General features: G+C 40.1%; 1 protein-coding gene across 7 annotated transcripts; it reads right to left on the reverse strand.

Annotated features, from left to right (window-relative positions):
- Positions 1-284: 284 nt before the first annotated feature.
- On the reverse strand, positions 285-12200 carry LOC131239459 (histidine kinase 3-like). 7 transcript variants are annotated; one of them, XM_058237169.1, is made up of 13 exons: positions 12050-12200; positions 11041-11211; positions 10792-10947; positions 9572-9853; positions 8317-8486; positions 7027-7239; positions 6051-6237; positions 5586-5637; positions 4920-5149; positions 4453-4551; positions 2967-4114; positions 1831-2197; positions 285-689 (listed from the first exon to the last, which is right to left on the reverse strand). In XM_058237169.1, exons 1-12 carry the CDS (start codon positions 12131-12133, stop codon positions 1933-1935), a joined length of 3057 nt encoding a protein of 1018 aa, XP_058093152.1. In that variant the 5' UTR covers positions 12134-12200; the 3' UTR covers positions 285-689; positions 1831-1932. The 7 variants fall into 7 exon arrangements, with proteins under 7 accessions (XP_058093152.1, XP_058093149.1, XP_058093150.1 ...); XM_058237166.1 differs by having other exon boundaries at positions 10792-11211; XM_058237167.1 differs by having other exon boundaries at positions 1826-2197; positions 10792-11211.
- Between the last annotated feature and the right edge of the window lie 6973 nt (positions 12201-19173).

Consider the following 19173-nt stretch of genomic DNA (forward strand, 5'->3'; position numbering starts at 1 on the left):
GGATATTTTTCATTTTTAACCAATCCTAATTTTTGTTTCATGATGCAACTAAACAAGGACCTATGATTCTGATAGTTTAATTTGAACTACTTGTATTCCTTGTTTGCAATGACTCATGGCTTGAATAGTTTAATTTGAACTAATTGTATTCCTTGTGATCAATTTCTAACACATTTAGAAGCGATTGTTAATAAAAATAGGTGGTGAACTACTTGCATTCCACAATTACTGAATGCCTGTTAATAGCAATAGGCAGTGATGATGGATGGACCATATACTTGCAATTCATAATGTAAACCATCTTTTATTGGATTTCATATTTTACATCCAAATTTTCCTGTACAGCTGAACTTGGTTCTACCAAGTGACGGTAAATTCAAAGTTCCCAATATCTGTACAATTTCAATTACTTTCAGGAAAAGAAAAAAGAATCTACACAATTCTAATTTAATTTTAAATGATTGAACTCATTTGCAGGAACGTGTTTGAGCATACCCCTTTCATCTGTTTGAAGCCATATCAACAATGCTGTAGTGGTCCATGAACTCCACACGTCACATGTTAATCAATCCAATCATGTAAAAGGCAAAGTTCGACAACAATGTGAGGGTAAGTTAGATTGAATCTTCTGTTTGATTAAACTTGCAAATAGCACGAGACCATATCGATCATGGGATAGAACAATAAACCTGAAAGAATACCAAACAACAAATGATAAGTATCTTAAAAAATGCCAAATGAAATACTCGTATGCACATTTTGACACAAGTGGATGCGTGTAGAGGTGCACATCGGTTTATTAATGCTCACGGGTATTATAATTCAAAAACTTAAAAACTCGATTTGAATGGATGTTTGGCAAGGTCAGTTCATCTTGAGGACACAGTATGCTCTATTCTAATTTAATTATTATAAAAAAAATTAAAAATATTAGAAAGGTAATATTTTTTTGAAATAGGTAACTCTAGCCCAAGTAGTATAAAATAGAACATATAACAGCAAAACAATACATAAAACATACTTGCTAGTTAAGATGGTTGTTTCTGCTTGTCATCAAGCTGGCCAAGTGATCAAGTCAACTTAACGAGTCCCTCAGAGTTGAGACCGTGTCACTCACAGTACCAAGTTCCCAATGATTCAGCTCGAAATCTCACTCAACTCAACCAAGTTTCAAATCGAGTCAATGAGTTTTAGAATTTTGACGAGTATAGCATCTCTGCAATTACAAGTATGATTGAACACAAGTACTCATATGCACAAGTAAATCTGAGAGCATATACATGTCTGTGTACACGTGTAAACATTGTTATGTTTATTTATCTACATGTGCATATGTATGTGCACATACCTGTAAAGATGTCAAGTGACACGTCTATTGACATAATTGGAGAAGGCTTTGATCGAATACATCCCGACACATTATAATAAAATATCTTGTGACTTTGGCCATTAGATTTGGGCATTTTTTCGGTGAAACAAACCATTTACTTGATAAAGCTCTCCTTTGATGGGGTATGACCAAAAATTCTCTCATATTGAATATTTCAATTCATTGATTATATAAAGATTATGGTGACTGTTCATGTTCAAATCAAAAACCAAATTATCAAAGTGTTGAAATTAATCCAATTCTGAGCGCTAATTTGTTGTCTTTGCACCATACAATGTGAAGCTCGTGACACATACAGACAATTGGAAGATGAGTCAGATTCAAAGGCTAAAGCCCTAGCTTATCATACTTCAATATGTCGGATGTATTTGATCAAACCTCTAAATTGGAATGTGTATGCATGAAAATATTCATTTTTGTGTAGTCAACAAAGACCTTACTATGTATGGCAACCTTTGAAGGCATACAATGCCACATCGTAGACGACCACTTTTGCCAATATCCTCAATTCTCAAGCATCCACAATGCCACTTTTAAGTGTTCTATTGGGACTTTGAGGCGGCTGACTTGAAAAAGGGTGCGACTTCCCTGCAGAGTTGTTCTCCTTCAAAAGGCTTCGATACATATCCATCCATTCCACTCCTCAAGCATTGCTCATGTGTAGCCTGAATTACATCCGCTGTAATGGCCAATATTGGTACATGCCAAGACATAACATGTTTATAATCTTCAAATGATATCTGTCCATGTTGAATGCAGTTATTGACTTCATGTTCCATATCTCGAATTTGTCTTGTAGCTTCAAACCTGAAAGGGAAAAGGATAGGGAAAATTTTAGGGGGGTATCATCATCCTCTAAGCCTTAATTAATTGGGGTTAGCTATAATTGTTATGAAAGTTAATGCAAGTAACTCTGAACATGTACCTACCTTAGGCTAACCCAATCATCAAGGGTGTCACACCATAGGAGACACTAAATAACCACACAAAACCTGACCAGCTGATGGTTGGATCAGCCTTTTGAGGCATCACATCTTAATAGTGGAGTGACCACCCCTTTTCATCGTGTATTGACCATGCTAAATGGGTTAGGTTACATATACACACTATAATGGACTGACACATCGACAAGGAGGTATCGGGTATCTCTAATAATTAGAAGCAGAATAACTCATTTTGAATTTTACCCATATATAATGGTGAGGAATTGTGTATTTATGAATCTCGTAAATGCATAATTTGTTGTTGTTTTTAGTTTCCCATATATGTGAGGACATGGTTTGATGGTCTAGATTTTTGATTAGTTTCCCAAATATGTGAGGCCCATGGTTCGATGATCTATATTTTCCATTTCATAGCCGTGGTGGGATACAATACAGAAGAAATATCCAAACATTTGAATCTTTGGCTTCCTTTTGTCAAATTTTGATGCTTGTGTTTTTTCATTATACAATGTATTTGGAGCAGGCCCCATTCAACAGGAGCTCATCAAACCAACAATCTAGATCACAAGACCATAGGTTCCATACTTCTATTATGCCTATGTAATTAGTATTGATTTGATTATGTTACATACCCATCCATCTCTGGCATCTGAATATCCATGAAGCATGCATCAAAGTCGTGGGGCGGCTTAAGCATTGCGATCGCCTGTTTTCCACTTTCAGCATGAGCCACTTCAGCTCCATACTTCTTCAAAGCACCGGCAGCTACTCTGAGATTGACCATATTGTCATCCACAACCAAAATATTCTTCCCATGCAGAAGATTGTACAAAGATGATAATGGGAGCACGTCATTACAACAATTTCCCTTGTTTCCGACACCCATGGCCCGTTGTAGAGATGCAGCCAGCATACTAGCTCTCAGGGGCTTCATGATGACCATGAGAATACACCCATGAGATTTAACGGTGTTGATCTTGGTAGAGTGAATATTATTTGCCAGAAGAAAGATTTTGGGCATGTCTAGTCGCCCATGCTTCCACAAATTCTCAACCAAAGGGGACGGTAGACAACTATCCTTAAACCAAGCTTCCTTCTCGACAAGGATCATGTTGATGACATGGGTCCCACTGGTTATACTAGAGACAGCTTCATTTATATTAGAAGCAACCTTGACGAGAATCCCAAGTCTTTGAAGGTGATACTTCGTAACCTTGGCACGTACTGGTCTTGGGTCAATCACCAACGCCATCATGCCTCGGAATTCCGATAATTCAGAATTATATTGGACATTGATTTGTTGGTGATGATGTTTTTTTGACTCATGCGAAGCAGCAACACCATTGGTAAAGACAACTGTGAATGTGAAAGTGGAACCAATATGAGGCTCGCTGACGAATCCTATCTCTCCATTCATAAGGCCCACCAAGCATTTGCTGATACTCAATCCGATACCCGTGCCCCCGTGTATGCGTGAAATGGAGGGACCTACTTGCATAAATGGGGTGAAAACGCGAGATTGAGCTTCTTGAGGGATGCCTGAGCCCGTATCCTCAACTGATATGATTAAATTGATGAGATCGGAGGAAGCTGATGAGAATGGTGGCTGAAACAAGGGTCCTTGCTGATTGAATAGCTTAAAGTTTTTCCAGCTACTGCGTTTATCTGTCACAGGAAAGCCGCTCAAGGTATCTGTAAGTGATACACTAGTTTCAAATTCTAATGAGTTCATCTCTTCAATGAGATGGATGGTTACAAAGATGTGCCCTTTCTCTGTGAACTGAAAAAAAAAAGAAGAAGAAGAAGAAGAAGAAGAAGAATTACAACAATGCTTTTCGAAAAAAGTAAATACAGGTTAACTGACTCACATTCCTACAAGTAGGACCCATTGCTCAGTGTTTAGTGAACGAGACCCACGATCTTTCTTCTAAAGAATTTATTTTCTGGCCAATAACCAAAGTCAAAGATTATACCAGGGATATTTTTGAGCATGGCACCCACTTGTTGGCAGTTAAGTCTACTTAAGTCTTGAGGATCATATAATTCCTCTCCATGAAATTGGCATGCAAGTCCATCCACCAATGACAACCATGGGCTTCGAACAAAACAAAAACTTACTTTGATTGAATTCCCCATGAGATTCGTAATGATTTGCCGAAACCTGCCTGGATCACCGATTAGAATTTCTGGGACCTGATCAGAGATGTACACTGCCAACTACTCTTCCCAGACCCGATCAAGATTCAAGATGGCAATTCAGCAAAGTCTAGAGATCAGCAACAATGGGATTGTACATTAAAGTTGTGTTTGGACAGGAATCCCTGAAAAGATATGTCAGGGAATAGCTAGGACCTATGGTGCCATGTCAGAATGACCCTGGTTGTTTTGCAGTGGTGCTCCGATCTTCTGCTTTCCCATTATTTTTGTTTTATATCAGGGCTACCGAAATATAGAAAACGTCATTCTGACATGGTACCATGGGACCCACCTGCCCCCATGAAATTCTTCTTAGGGATTTTGTTCGAAACACAACCTAAGTCTCCCAAATTCAAGGAAACAATGGAAAGATGGAAATTATCAGTTACCTCTATCCCTCTATCTTGAGACTTTCCTGAGAAAAGCGATAAAACATCATCCAAAAGCGCACGCAAATTGAACTGGACTGCTTCAAGCTCAAGTTTACCGGATTCGATCTTCGCCTGATCTAAAACCTCATTTATGAGTGACACCAGAGCCTTTCCGCTGGCTTGAGCGGTTCTCACATAATCTTGTTGTGTTACATCGAGATCTGTATCCATGAGCATCTGCAACATACCTGAAAGGCAAGAATCACTCTATATTGTTCCTCAAAATACATAGAAGAGCCCCAAAAATCAACCAAAGCATTTTTGGACGTGCCAACAAGGATCATCAGGCCGGTCGAATGACTAGATGCTCTGGACCAAGAATAAGACCAGTCCGCTTATCAAGTCCGCTGCCAGACAAGCTATGCGTGAGGAGAAGGATGAGCGATTGAAAAACTTTGGAACCGTGGTCCTTATTCACGTTATTTGCATGGCCCACCAAATGAGAGAACCAACCTAATTTTTGGAGCAGGGCATCTAAATAGTGGGGACCACCACCAATTGAGTGGCTCAGATCTTGCACATGTCACATTAGCACATGTGGCCATAGTGCCTCAGCAAGTACAAACGAATGAAGTCACATCAATGGAGGCAATACTAGTTTTATACCAGTAATCCATGACTCACCAAGAACACCATTCATCGGAGTCCTGATCTCATGGGAGACAGTAGCCAAGAACTACAGAAGATGAAAGCACTCAGTTAGAATATGATATAGACCGGATAGGAACAAATGCTAACTAAGGGCCTGTGTGGACATAATGTTTGTTTGAATGCCACCCTCAATTGTCGGTTTGGGACTCACCCGAGAGGTTAAGCAACAAATAGACAGGACCCAAAAAACCAATCTGATTGGTTTTTGAGGAAACAACAATTGCGGGTATCCTCTGCAATTGATAGTGAATAATACGTCCTAATGGGCACTAAGAAAGTTACCTACAAGTCTATCTAGTTGCACCAAATTTCATGAAAATTTGCACTAAATTATACTGATTAATCATTAAATAGAAATTTCTAGATATTTGGTGCAACCAAATACAGCTACTTCTCCATAGAAAATGTGGACTTCTACAAAAAGAAAATATCAGCTACCTGTGATTTCGCAACATCCGCTGCCTCTGCCCGCTTTTTCAGTTCCATCATCTCACGGTAATCATCCTCCACTTTTGCAATGCGGTTCATTGTCACATAAAATATATACCCAATTAGCAAGGCAATCACAACAATCCCAAATGATGACAACATCTCCCACCATGGCCATGGTGGCTTCTGCTTGAATCTGTTAAACATGCGATTGAATTTTGAGCACAATTCTCAGTTCATTCCCACCAAATCACCAAATTTACATCTAAGGCCTGTTTGGTTTTCCAATTACAATGGTAAATGGCTGTAAATGGCCTGTTTGGTTTTCCAATTTACATCTAAGGCCTGTTTGGTTCATTCCCACTCTTGTAATTGTGCAGTGATATCACTTACATTAGACTGTAAAGATGATTGTGCTACATTGTTTGTTTCACCCAGAATTCACTGTAAAAATGGGAGTTTTATAGTATGAAAAATGTAATGATTACAATTTACTTTACCTACTTCCTTAACAAGTGTATTTGACTCTCGATTTATGAGCCATAATTCATGTTTAAACAAACACATGAAAATGATAATGATGACTCATTTACTTTGAGTTTCACAGGAAATTGGAAAATCAAATGGGCCGGAATTGGATGACGTTCAGTCCAAGGCAGGGTACAACAACCCCAGACCGTGAATTTTTCCGACAGATCCAGAACGGTATATCTTACAATCCCCACTTAAATCAGAGATCTGCAAAAGGTTGATTAAGAAAAAAAAAATTTGTAAAAACAGTACACAGTCAATGAGAAAAGAAAGTCAAAGATTGAAAAGTGTGAATTTCTGGTCTTGAAGACTTTTAGGGCATGATCCATCCATGCTTGGATCAACGGCTTGGATCACCAATCTACAAACTGAAGTCCTAAGCAAATTACACAGCTGCTCATTGTTTGAAATAATAAAGGAGATTGGATATAAAGGAAAGAATTTGTATCATTACCTGCAACGCATCTCATGCTTTCGGGAAGGGTCCCCAAAGTTAAGGGGGCTAATATGATCGATGCCATTATGCGACACATTTGAACCATACATGCTGATCGGATCTGAAGAATTAGTGGTGTCATACACGTCCACGATAATAGTTTGTTTACTTGCAAGTTGCTGAAGTAACTTCTCCACCAGTGATTCTATATCAAAAACCCCACCAAGGTACCTGACCAATCATTGCACTTTAATTATCCAAAACAGGCTTAACAGTAAGAACATACTTGGATGAATTGAATTACAATAATTCAATTCAAAGTAGTGGAAAAGTGGATAAAACTCCACTCCATTAATAATGAGTGACTTGCACATGTAGCAATTCTAATTGTTTAAATCTTTCTTTCTTTCTTTCTTTCTTTTGGAAGGAAAAAAACAAAAAAAGAACATGGAGCTTGTTCCTCATTACGAATTAAAATCGTCCACCTCCATTTTGCAAAATTCCCTTACATAACTAAGAGGTACCGTACGATGCTTGGGGTGAATGGTTGCATGATGCCATTCGGATTTTCATTTCATACGTGTTCAGTGATCCAAACAATTGGGATTATGGGATGGATGCCCATGTAACCAAAAATTTCCAGATTGGATGACTTCTTACCCTTCAATAGGGGACCGATAAATAGACGGCTAAGAGAGAAAATAGCACAATGGCTACATTCAACCAAGAAAATAGCCAAATATTATAGAGTTAGGATCTTCAAATCAGGGGGATTTTGGGTGCATGGGCCATTCATGGTTAGACCCATCATATCAATGATTTGAATTGCTAAACAATGGGCCTACTCGTACAAGCTGTGAACCAGAACGGCATTGTAGTACTCCTTTCGGCCCGAGTATTGCATTCCAGTTTTAACTGAAGTATTGCATAGGCCATTCATGGTTAGACGCATCATATCAATTATTTGAATTGTTGAACAATGGAACTACTTGCACAAGCTCCAAACCGGAACAGCATTGTAGTACTTTCGGCCCGAGCATTGTATTCCGATTTTAATTGAAGTATTGCATAGCCCATTCATGTTAGACCCATCATATCAATCATTTGAATTGCAAAACAATGGGCCTACTTGTACAAGCTGCAAGCCAGAACAGTATTGTACTACTCCTTTTGGCCCAGGCATTGTATTCCAGTTTTAATTGAAGTACTTCAAGTCAGCAAAACTATGCATCCAAACTCACTCTTGATTAGTTTGTCCTATTGCAGCATTTAACAAAATCAGGGAAAGAAATTCGATGGACTGCTTACCCATTAGTTGCTTGAATACGCTCTTTTGGCGTTGCATTCGACGGAAGGTCGTACTTGTAAACAGCAAATGTTAAAATGACCCCAAGAAGCTTCGATTTTATTAGCCTAAAAGGAGCAGTGAGGACCCCTTTTCCCGAAGCTCTGGCCCGTAAGACATTCTGACGGTCTTCCTGTAAATAGGCATATTTCTTCAAAATGATACTTGAAAATCACAAGCTCAATATTCAGCAAGACAACGGTGTATTGTTGAGTGTGCAAGTCAGGAAAGCCAACCGTAATCCAAGTGATAGAACACGAGAGAGATTTCAAGATTGTGTATGCATAATTCATGGAACCAACGGTAATAATCCTGATTAAACCTCGCATAATTCATTAAATTTGGATTGATATTAGTAAACTTAATGGCCCACCAAGTGAATCATGCCTTATGGTTTACACATGGTCAATAATTTAGTAGATTGCCATCAATCATGATCAGGCCAAAAGCTATTTATAGCTTGAGGACATGATGCCAACCTAATGACATGGATACCAGGAGGAAATTAAGCATATGTTTGGGTGTTATTCATGAGATGGAAAGCCCTCTTCCAGAAAAAAAAAAAAAAAAGAAAAAAAAGAAAGAAAAAAAGCGGCATCCTTAGATACTATGCTAGAACCAGCATATTTCCAATTCAACGTGATATCAGATCCAGTCAAAATATGGGGTACATTCAAACAGTCTGTAAATTAATATCTCATGAGTTGAATTCCAAGAATCCCATGAGAAGGTGATTCCTCAACTTGAAGCAATAAAGAGCATTTGGTGAATATTGCTTAGACCATACACAACTCCAAACATGGTGCAGCCCACCTGAGGAACGACACAGATCATAGATGTCCCACAAGTTCAGGTTGGGAGGGTGCGGCATGCGCATTGAGATGCATGTAGCAAAATTCCATATTCGGTTTTCAAACTCCCAATCCAGATAAATTGCAGCATGCCAAGTAAAGACCTAATGAGTAAAGTTCTTTAAAGTCACAACACAAACTAACAAAAACATGAGAAAGATGGAAATGAGGGAGATTCGGTTCCAAACATCTACTTCCATTGATGCTCAGCAAGAATCCTTATTTGCATTCCCTCCAACTTTTTGTAAAGTGGGCAGGAATCACACTTTTAACATGCATAGGATTCCCAATCACAACTACTATGATAACAAGATACAGTGGTACAATATCTCATGTGCATCTGTGAATATGAAGTGTGAATTTTCACCTTTCCAGACAACATATCAAGAGACACGACATGCGAGATGGTATCCTGTGCAAAGATAACGGGAGCGTATTCCTCCTGAACTGGAGATGGCTCATAGGTCTCAGCCGCATTGTCGTCCTTCCGAACGGCGGATTGTTCTTGGGAATCCATCTGTTTGATGGTCCAGCCCTGCTGCTTCTCGAATTGCTCTCGTTCAGAGTGAAGCACCTTCACAGCATACGCCACACCGCTCGTCAACGGCCGCTCAAAGGCAGTTCGCTCAGTGTACCGTGCGAAAGTCACCTATAGATTGGGAAAGTTAGTTTCTGGATCTTTTTGGAAGCCCAAAAAATAAAAAGAAAGAAAAGAAAAGAAAATTGAAAAAGAAAAACAATCTGTATTCAACATTATGGGTGCGTTTGGATGCGAAAATAATTGGGTTTTGAACATTGAGTTCAATCAAGAGGAAATATGAAATTGTAAGGACATTTACTACTGTTCATAACGAGCGATTAGCCCTCAAATTGCAATTGAATTTCTTTCAAATTGGTCCTTTCGACTATAATGAACTAATTATTGGGATCCAATTCATCCAACATCCAAACAAAGCCCCAAATCAGCTCAATACAAACTGAACACCTAATCGATATTAATTTCAAAAGTGGAAATCTAGCCTGCGGGCCGGAGATCAATTAAATCATTTTGTACGCTGCACCAAAACAGGACACATGGGAATGTTGTGTTGATCTGAAGCGTACACCGGCAAGTCTGAACTTGAATCGACCACACGTCCGAGGCGCTTATTGGCGGGTTTTTCTTGTCTCAATGCTAGAAATTGACAATCATTCCAAACATCTATTTTAGGTAACTGAACTAATGGTTAAGATTGTCTAATTGTTGAGATTTTTTCTACTATGGTCCATTCAGGGAAAAGCCCTCCAGACGAATGGTTCATGTCCTATCATGCCATTGTATCCATTTCTTCTGCAGCACTAATCAAATCTTTGGCTGCAGTCAGATTGATCTTCTCCTTTCCAAATACAATAATCCCAATTGGTTTGGTTCAAGCAATTGGACGAAAAAATCAGAGCAAAACCAACTTCAAATTACAAACTTCTGATGAAAATTCTAAAAGAAAGCTAATGAAAATCCAAAATTAACAAATGGGAATCCTAAGAATTCCAATTTGTACAATTTTCCAAACACAAACAGCATGAAGATGAATGGGAATTTCCCAGAACCTGATCGACTGCAGACGGATTCTTCCCATGGTGAAACGTCGAAACCAAGATGGCTAATGCCTGAACATGATTCATACTCATGTTAAACTGGTCCTGTAGCATCTTGGCCCGCTCTTCACACATGTTTGCGAGCATCTCTTTCCGCTTCTCGACTGCCTGAGAGTTCATATACAAGAAAACTGATGATGCCCCCATTAACGAACAGAACACCCATATAATCAGAACCTTCCTACACCATGCTTGCTGGACCTTCTTCGAGCTTATACATGGGTAGCAATGGAATATCTTCCAGCCTCTTCCAGAGAATTTCTCCCACCATTTGAACATAAGCTCCCCTTTATTACTAAAGAAATCAGTCCTTTGCTCCATGACTTCACCATTACAAATGCAACAGCATGTCATCAGAAACAGATACACCACCTTCAAATCAAAACCAAACAAATACATTAACACACACACAGAGAGAGAGAGAGAGAGAGAGAGAGAGAGAGAGAGAGAGAGAGTGCGTGTGTGTGTGTGCGAGCGCGCGCGCGCGCGCGTGTGCGTGCGTGTGTGTGCGCGTTAAAATGCTGATTTTATTGAAATTTCAAAAAACGAAAGAAAACTCACAATGAAATCTTGACGAGCCGCCTTGATATAACATCAAATAAGAAACGACAAACACCCAAAATAAGAAAATCAAGAGAAAACCCATCAACTGAAAACAGATAATTTCACATGTCCCAGAAAAACCCAAAATAACACAAAATAAGAAAAACCCATCAACCAAAAAATATAGTTCTTTTCTGTCTATAAATTTAAAAGAAAAGGCCAAAAACAAGCAAATCTAGAAAAACCAATCAACCAAACAGATTCAATCGAAAAAAAAAAGTACCCTTACACTCCTATTTCTCTCTAGTCTTTAAATTTCCAAGGAAAGTAAGAAAAACCCCATCAACAGCATCAGTAATCTAAACCTCTAAAACCCAACAAAACCCCCAAAAATCCAAAAATAAAAAATAAAATCTAGAATTTTGTTCCTAGATCTTCTAGAACTACAAAATCCATGCTCCACATAACTCCAACACAAAACCCAATAAAAAAACAAACCAACATAAAATATTTAAAAATTTAAATATAAAAATAATAATAATAATAATAATAATAAACCAAAGAAAGAATCTGTCGAAAATCTAGGATTCTATTCCTCGAATACCTGAAACCAAAAAATTAAAAAAATAAAAATAAAAATAAAAAGCACTTGGGTATTACTAATTACATTTTTGTAAGTATGAAATAGGTAGCTTTGATGAGATCTAAGCAGCGATTGAGAAGCGTAGGACTCTGGATTGGTGCAAAACATAAGCAGAAATGTCCTCTGGCAGTTGCCGTTATCTACTCAAATTAAAAATAAAAAAATATTATTTTATGTATGAAAGAATTTTAATAAGTAAATAATAATAAAATAAAGGGCAAAAAAGGTATCAAACCCACCGAATAGGAACGACTGCGCTAGCTGACTCGCGTAGGCACGCGGATTGCCTGACTTGCACTAATTGATCACTACATGGGACAAATATTAATTAGATCTGCACCGTCCATCAGGTGTTAAACCATATTTTGACCATATATCCTTAAAAAATTTTGAATATAATTCTTAAGTAGACCACACCATAAGGAACGGTGTAAAATCATGCCTAAAACCTTTAAATTCATGTGTTATGGCCCACACGAACTTTGGATTGTCCTGATTTTATGGTATTGTGTTCATTCTCGTGTGTCACATCAGATTAATTTAATTGGATGCATATACACGGAAACGGATTGGCTACTCCCCTGGTCGGTGCTCTGTGGGCCCCATCATATGTATGTGTTTCATCCATGCCGTCCATCTATTTTTATAGATAATTTTATGGCATAACCCCAAAAATGAAATATATCTCAATCTCAACTGGACCACATTACAGGAAAAAGTATTGATTGAATGTTGACCATTAAGCACTGTGGACCATATACGATTGTGATGGTGGGACTTCACATATTAATTGTTTCCCTTTGTGTGGTCCACATGAGTGATGAATCGAACTGATTTTTAAGTTTCAGTCCAGGAAAATGGTGGTGAAGCTGATGGACGGGGTGGATCGTTTTCACATAAAGTCTTTGTGTCCACGTCATCGAAAGTCACGCCGCCCGCCTACCTACTGAGGTCCCACAAGCGGCTTTCTGGGTCGTGTTAACGTCACATCCGGCCAGTGCACAACTCGTAAACCCGTAGGTATCTGAGGCTGTTCCTTTTTACTAAAATACCCCTGATCTCAGAGTGATATATCTAAACCGCCACCGGCGGCTAGTTTGTTTTTGCCTGGCTCGCGGAGTGGAGTCTTGCTTGATGCCTCATGCATCGGACGTGGAGAGAGTCCTCGTGCATCTCTTCCATTTTGGTTGATCTGAACCGTTGATCCTATAGGCCTCAGTGCAGATAGGAGATGATCCAAAAAATCCTCCATATTGTAGATCGTGTGGTGCTTTTTCTTTACCGTTACCGCATTATTCTCTTAATCATCACTATGTGGGACTATGATTGAGGGGAAAAGTCAAGTGAAATCGGATTGCGTACTCAGTAACTCAGTATGCTCTTATTGTATTGAGTACACTCAGTTGAGCCCACTTTGAATGTATGAGGTCTACCCATACTGTCCGTCTTTTTTTCCATCTAATTCAAGGGGATGAGCCCTAAATTGAAGCATATCCAAAGATCAAGTGGATCATACCACTCGAAACAGTAGGGATAATGATTTCGGCCGTTGAAACCTTTCTAGGCCCCACAGAGATGTTTATTTGCCATTCAACCTATTCATAAGATCATAAAAACATGGATGAAGGAAAGCACTAATATAAGTTTGATCCAAAACTTCTATGGCCCTTAAGAAATTTTCAACTATAGATGTTCAATTAAATTATTTTCTATGGTGTGGTCCATTTGAACATTTGATATGCTTCATTTTTGAGCTCAAGCCCAAAAATTATCTGATAAAATGGATGGACGGAGCAGATAAAACATATAAATTATGGTGGACTTCAAAGAGTTTACTCATACGCAATCGGCTTGCAAGTCAAATATGATGCTTATACAAAATTTTGGTGGGCCACGGGAAGGTTTCAATGGTTGACGCTCCTTCGCCACTTTTCCTTGTGGTATGCTTGCATGAGGGAAGAGGATTGTGTAATGAGGATTGTGAAGTTCACCGTGATTTATGTATTTTATCCCATCCGTCAATGCTTGAGCTTAAATGGACCACTCCACGGAGAAGAACAGTGTGAATTGAATATCTATGGTTGAAAATTTCTTAGGGGCCACACAAGTTTTGGAACAAGCTTATATTTGCGTTTTCCCTTCATCTATATATATTTACGATCTTATAAACAGGTTGGATGACAAGTAAATATCACCGTGGGTCCTAGAAAGGTTCAATGGTGGAGATCATTATTCCCACTGTTTTTTGTATTATAATTCACTTGAGCTTTGGATATACTTAGATTTTGGGCTCAACTCCTTAAATGAGCTGAAAAAAATGAATGGATGGCCTGGATAAACCACTTACATTGATGGTGGGCCCAACTGATTTTACTCTGTAAGATGAGAGGGTACTGAGTAACTCCCAGTAGACAATCCGATTTCTTGCTTGAGTTTCGATCAGCCTCGTTTACCAACATGATCTGTGGGAAATGATGGATGGAGTGGATGTCTCATACACATCCAAGTCGGCTCCGCAGATTGTGTAGTGAGCAGCTCACCATGCCAGTAAACTCAGTGGGGCCCACCAAAATGTTTATGTTTATCGACAGCCGTCCATCTATTTTCCTGCTCATTTTACGGCATATAAGCCCAAAATTGAAGTATATCGAAAACTAGAGTGGACCACGCTATAAGAAACAATGGAAATCGAACGCCGAGAACTTGGGTTGAGCATATATTTGGGATTTCTCTTGTCCATGTATGTGTGACATCATCAAGAGGTTGGATGACAAATAAACATATTGCGGGCGGTAGAAAGGTTTTAATGGTGAACATCATTATCCCATGGTTTTGCTATGGCATGGTCCACTTAAGCATTGGATATGCTTCAACTTGGGGCAAGCACCCTGAAATGAGTGGGAAAATAGATGAACAACACGGGTCACAACACATACATCATAATGAGCCCTATATAGTTTACACACCACGATATATCAACTTCCTTAGCATGCAATGCAGCTCACCATGCTTGCAATACATATATGAGAATAATGGGGAATTTTGACGCACTTTGGTAGGGTTAAATTTTTGAAAACGTAGAAATGTTTCAAATGTTCTTAGACTAGTTATCGGAAAGGCCTTGAAAACATTTTGCATTAATTAAAGTGTCCTTATCCTTGGATTAGGCAACTGTATGGATTTTGAGTGTACAATGATAATGCACTTTAAAGCTCCAAGAGAAGCTCCAAAACCTTCTCAAACCCTTAAGCGGGTCTAACCTTCGCCCTAATTTAGTTTGCAACCATATACTTAAGTTAAAACGGGAATATAAACAAATCATGCAAAACTGTGCTACCTATCAACCGATCAAAATACTTTGATCCGTCAGGTCGACTCGACAGGTTGAAAACTCCAAAATCTATCCAGAAAGTTTTTTTTTTTCTTTAAATGAATTATTTTGATAACCTTTGACCTATCAACCAGACTGTCGACCGGTCTATGACCCTTGTTTTAGCATAGATTTTGTCACGCCCCAAATCTGAAAATCGGATTCACAGGAATCCCGATCGCCAAATCCGGTGCCAACAGCCTCCGTAGTACCCCATTCTCAGCTCCTAACATCCATACGCCAGATTCTGATCCTGCGATCCTACAAGGAGGATTTTTTTTATACATTTAACTCGTAATAAGCATAACCACAAGATTACCCAATTTACAAAGGCAACATCATCATACATATCTACTAATATAATCATTTGAGTACAACGCTAAAAGGGAAATACATAAAACGAAAATAAAGCTCCAGAAGACCGTTGCACGCTCCAAACTCAACACTGCTGCAACCTAACATCACCCACACGCATCTATCATGCATAAGCTTATAGAAAGCTTAGAGGGTGATGTAAGTGTGTGCACAAGGTAAGTACCAAGTATTCAATACAATGCCGTCATCATACAATACCGGAAATACTGGTAGTCCATAAATCATACAATATCGGAATAAGCAAAAATACTGACAAGATCATGAATTATCAGAGTAAGCAAAAATACTGACAAGATCATAAATCATATGATAACAGAGTAAGTGAAAATACGGACAATTCCATGAGTCAATCAATATCAGAATACGTAATATAGAACAACTATGCAAATGAGGAGTCATAAAGAGCCAAATATCAGATGCCGTAGATGCAATGTAATATACAATTCCTGATGAGTTCACAAATACTGTCAGCCGTACCTATACCAAATAAATGCAGAAACACAGTAACCCAAAATGCCATATGCCGGGGATGTAATGAAGTATACAGTACGAATGGAATGACCATGTTGGAGTGTGAAGTCGGGATGATAGTACGTAGTATCACAGGCTACGGGGTCCACCACAAGGACTTCTATCCAAACCAATCACATACCTAAATTTGGATAGTTAGACTCAATGTGGTAAACTCCTTATCTCAGGTTAGTCGTGCGCCCAACCGAAATCCTGACCATGCGAAGGTACACGTAACAATTAGTTGCACATTACCAGCCCGAGTGGATAGTGAATGAATGAGTATGCAATTCATGCTCAATAAGTCTACGTATTAGTACGGTTCCTTTCTGGGATCACCATCGGGGTCTAGTACACTCCACACCACCTGCCGTCCCATCAAGCGCACAACTCGGTAAGTGGAAGAGACCTCACTATCTGTCTGGCCAGTAGTCTGCCAATACCTACCCGGCTCGTCGATAGCGGACTCATTCCTCGAGCTTGTCAAACTCAGCCTAGCTATGCCTACTCCCTCGAGCGGGTAAGGCCACACCCCATCCCAACCGACCACGGCACAGTGGGAGACGTGGCCTCCTGGTATCCGGCACTCGAGCGCTTATATATATCCACTCGGTATCGACGTTGGGGCATCCTCTGGTACCAAGAGAGTTTTAGAAATTTTTACCCAGGGCCATCTATGGCAGCCCGATGCTCGAACCAAACATTTTCAGTGTCTCATCTGGTCATCCACAATATGTCTGTGGAGGCTACGCCCCTGATGTCGCTAGGGCGTACAGTAATCGCAACACACAATGCAAGATTCATGAGTCATACAATCCAGTCATACATCAATCCTGCACAAACCGTGCGTTCATGTGAGATAACCTCCGCCTATTAGGGAGTCTCATAACAACCTGTCCAATGACATATGCAATGGTCAACCACATCTTATAACAAACATGCAGATGATGCGTATGGGTATGTATCATGATGTTATGCTGTCACATACTCATAATTGGTATCAATAACCATCATCGACATTCAACCTCGACAAGGTGGCCATTTAACCAACATTGCCCCTAAAGAATGACCCATATAGAGTCTAATATACAGTGGACTCATGGCCTCCCACAAGGGCCAAATATACAACACCATGGGCCTCACTCAAGAGCTTAATACACATCACGATGGGCTTCACTCATGGGCCACATATACATTAAGTGGGTCGCATCTCAAGGGTCTAATATACATCGCAATGGGCCGCTCACACGGGTCTAATATCATCAAGTCGGACCTGATCATATGGGCCGAAAATATATCACAATGGGCCACGTCCCATGGGCCTCGGCAATCGGAATCGGCCTCAACAATCGGCCTTGACAATCGGCACTGATAATCAGCATCAATAATCAGCACCGACAATTAGCATATAAACAAGCCGGGGTCCATAGATGGACAGCTGATCAACCATAATATAAAGATCGGCCCGCAACCATGGTTATATCAAATCTGATGGCACGAAGCCATCCATCTATGGCGAATAGAACCCACTTATTTGGGTTAACCCACGAAGAGAATGGGCCTAACAATGCCTAAGGGAAGGTCACAATGAGGACATTTAACCGTCATTGCCCATCAATGTGGACATTCAACCAACATCGCTCTCAAGCAGTGGTCCACATAGAGCCAAACATATCGTAGGCCCATGACCTCATACAAGGACCTAATACACATCACCATGGGTCTCATTCATGGGCCAAATACTCATCACAGTGGGCCTCGGCACATGGGCCATAACTACATCACATTGGGCCACAATCCATGGGCTTCAAATACATAATAGGTGGGCCCTACACATGGGCCTGAAATACATCACAATGGGCCGCTCACACGGGCCTAGTACACATCGTAATGGGCCTCTCTAAATGGACTGCAAAAAAACATTACATTGAGCCTCGCCCATGGGCCTTAACATTGGGCCTCATATATAACAAGCAGGCCGCATCACACAAGCCCAATGCATAACAACGAGCCCCATCACTTGGGCCTGATATACACCACATTGGGCTTCACATATGGGTCTCAAATACACATCACAGGTGGGCCTCAAATATACATCACAGGTGGGCCTTATCACATGGCTGGGCGGTGTGGATTAATCACATCCATCAACGTGGGACAGGTAGAAGGACGGCATGGACATAAAATACATACATCATGGTGGAGTCCTCATCACCGTCCAAACACGTCCAGCACCGTCCAGATCATCTAAACGGTGTGGATGAACAAATACATCGTGGTGGGGCAGCACAGCACCGTCCAAACTGCCTAGCATAGATGGACAGAGTAACTATAATACATACATCAAGTCAGGGCCCCACCGTCCTTGTGGATGGTGGTGGATGGAACACGTACATCACATGCGTCCAGCACAGATGGACGGTGTGAATACGATACATGCGTCAAGGTGGGGTCCTACAGATGGACGGTCAGGATAAAACCCATGCACCATGGACGGTGTAGATAAAACATGTACATCAAGGTGGTGCCATGTGGTGTGGCCCACCTCAGCTCAGAACAAAGCTGATATTTATCTTTCCCTTCAAACGGTCTGTTGTTGGACGTCCAATATCTGGACGGTCAGGATCAGGTGGGCCATTGATCTGGCTAGATTGAATGGATGGTATAGAATAAATACATCAAGGTGGCCCCACCCTACACGTGCCACACATGTGGGATGGGCCCCATGTGTTGCTGAAATGGGCGAACAGAGTGAATAACACATCATCAAAGGTGGGGTCCCACCGTCCCTGCCAAATGGACGGTGGAAGTATAGAACACGTACATTAATGTGGGTCCCTCAGCTGGGATGAAACACGTACATTGAGGTGGTCCCACACCACCTTCTAATGTC

Source organism: Magnolia sinica, chromosome 3 (assembly GCF_029962835.1).
Source record: "Magnolia sinica isolate HGM2019 chromosome 3, MsV1, whole genome shotgun sequence".
Lineage (NCBI taxonomy): Eukaryota > Viridiplantae > Streptophyta > Magnoliopsida > Magnoliales > Magnoliaceae > Magnolia > Magnolia sinica.

What these genes read in the sequence shown, in the direction of transcription:
- LOC131239459 (XM_058237166.1), bottom strand. Translation starts at nt 12,133, where the DNA reads ATGTTTTGCACCAATCCAGAGTCCTACGCTTCTCAATCGCTGCTTAGA. An exon ending in ATCCGTCTGCAGTCGATCAG is followed by an intron (nt 9,854 to 10,791) that starts GTTCTGGGAAAT and finishes CCCAATCTATAG; the next exon opens with GTGACTTTCGCACGGTACAC. An exon ending in TTGATATGTTGTCTGGAAAG is followed by an intron (nt 8,487 to 9,571) that starts GTGAAAATTCAC and finishes GCCTATTTACAG; the next exon opens with GAAGACCGTCAGAATGTCTT.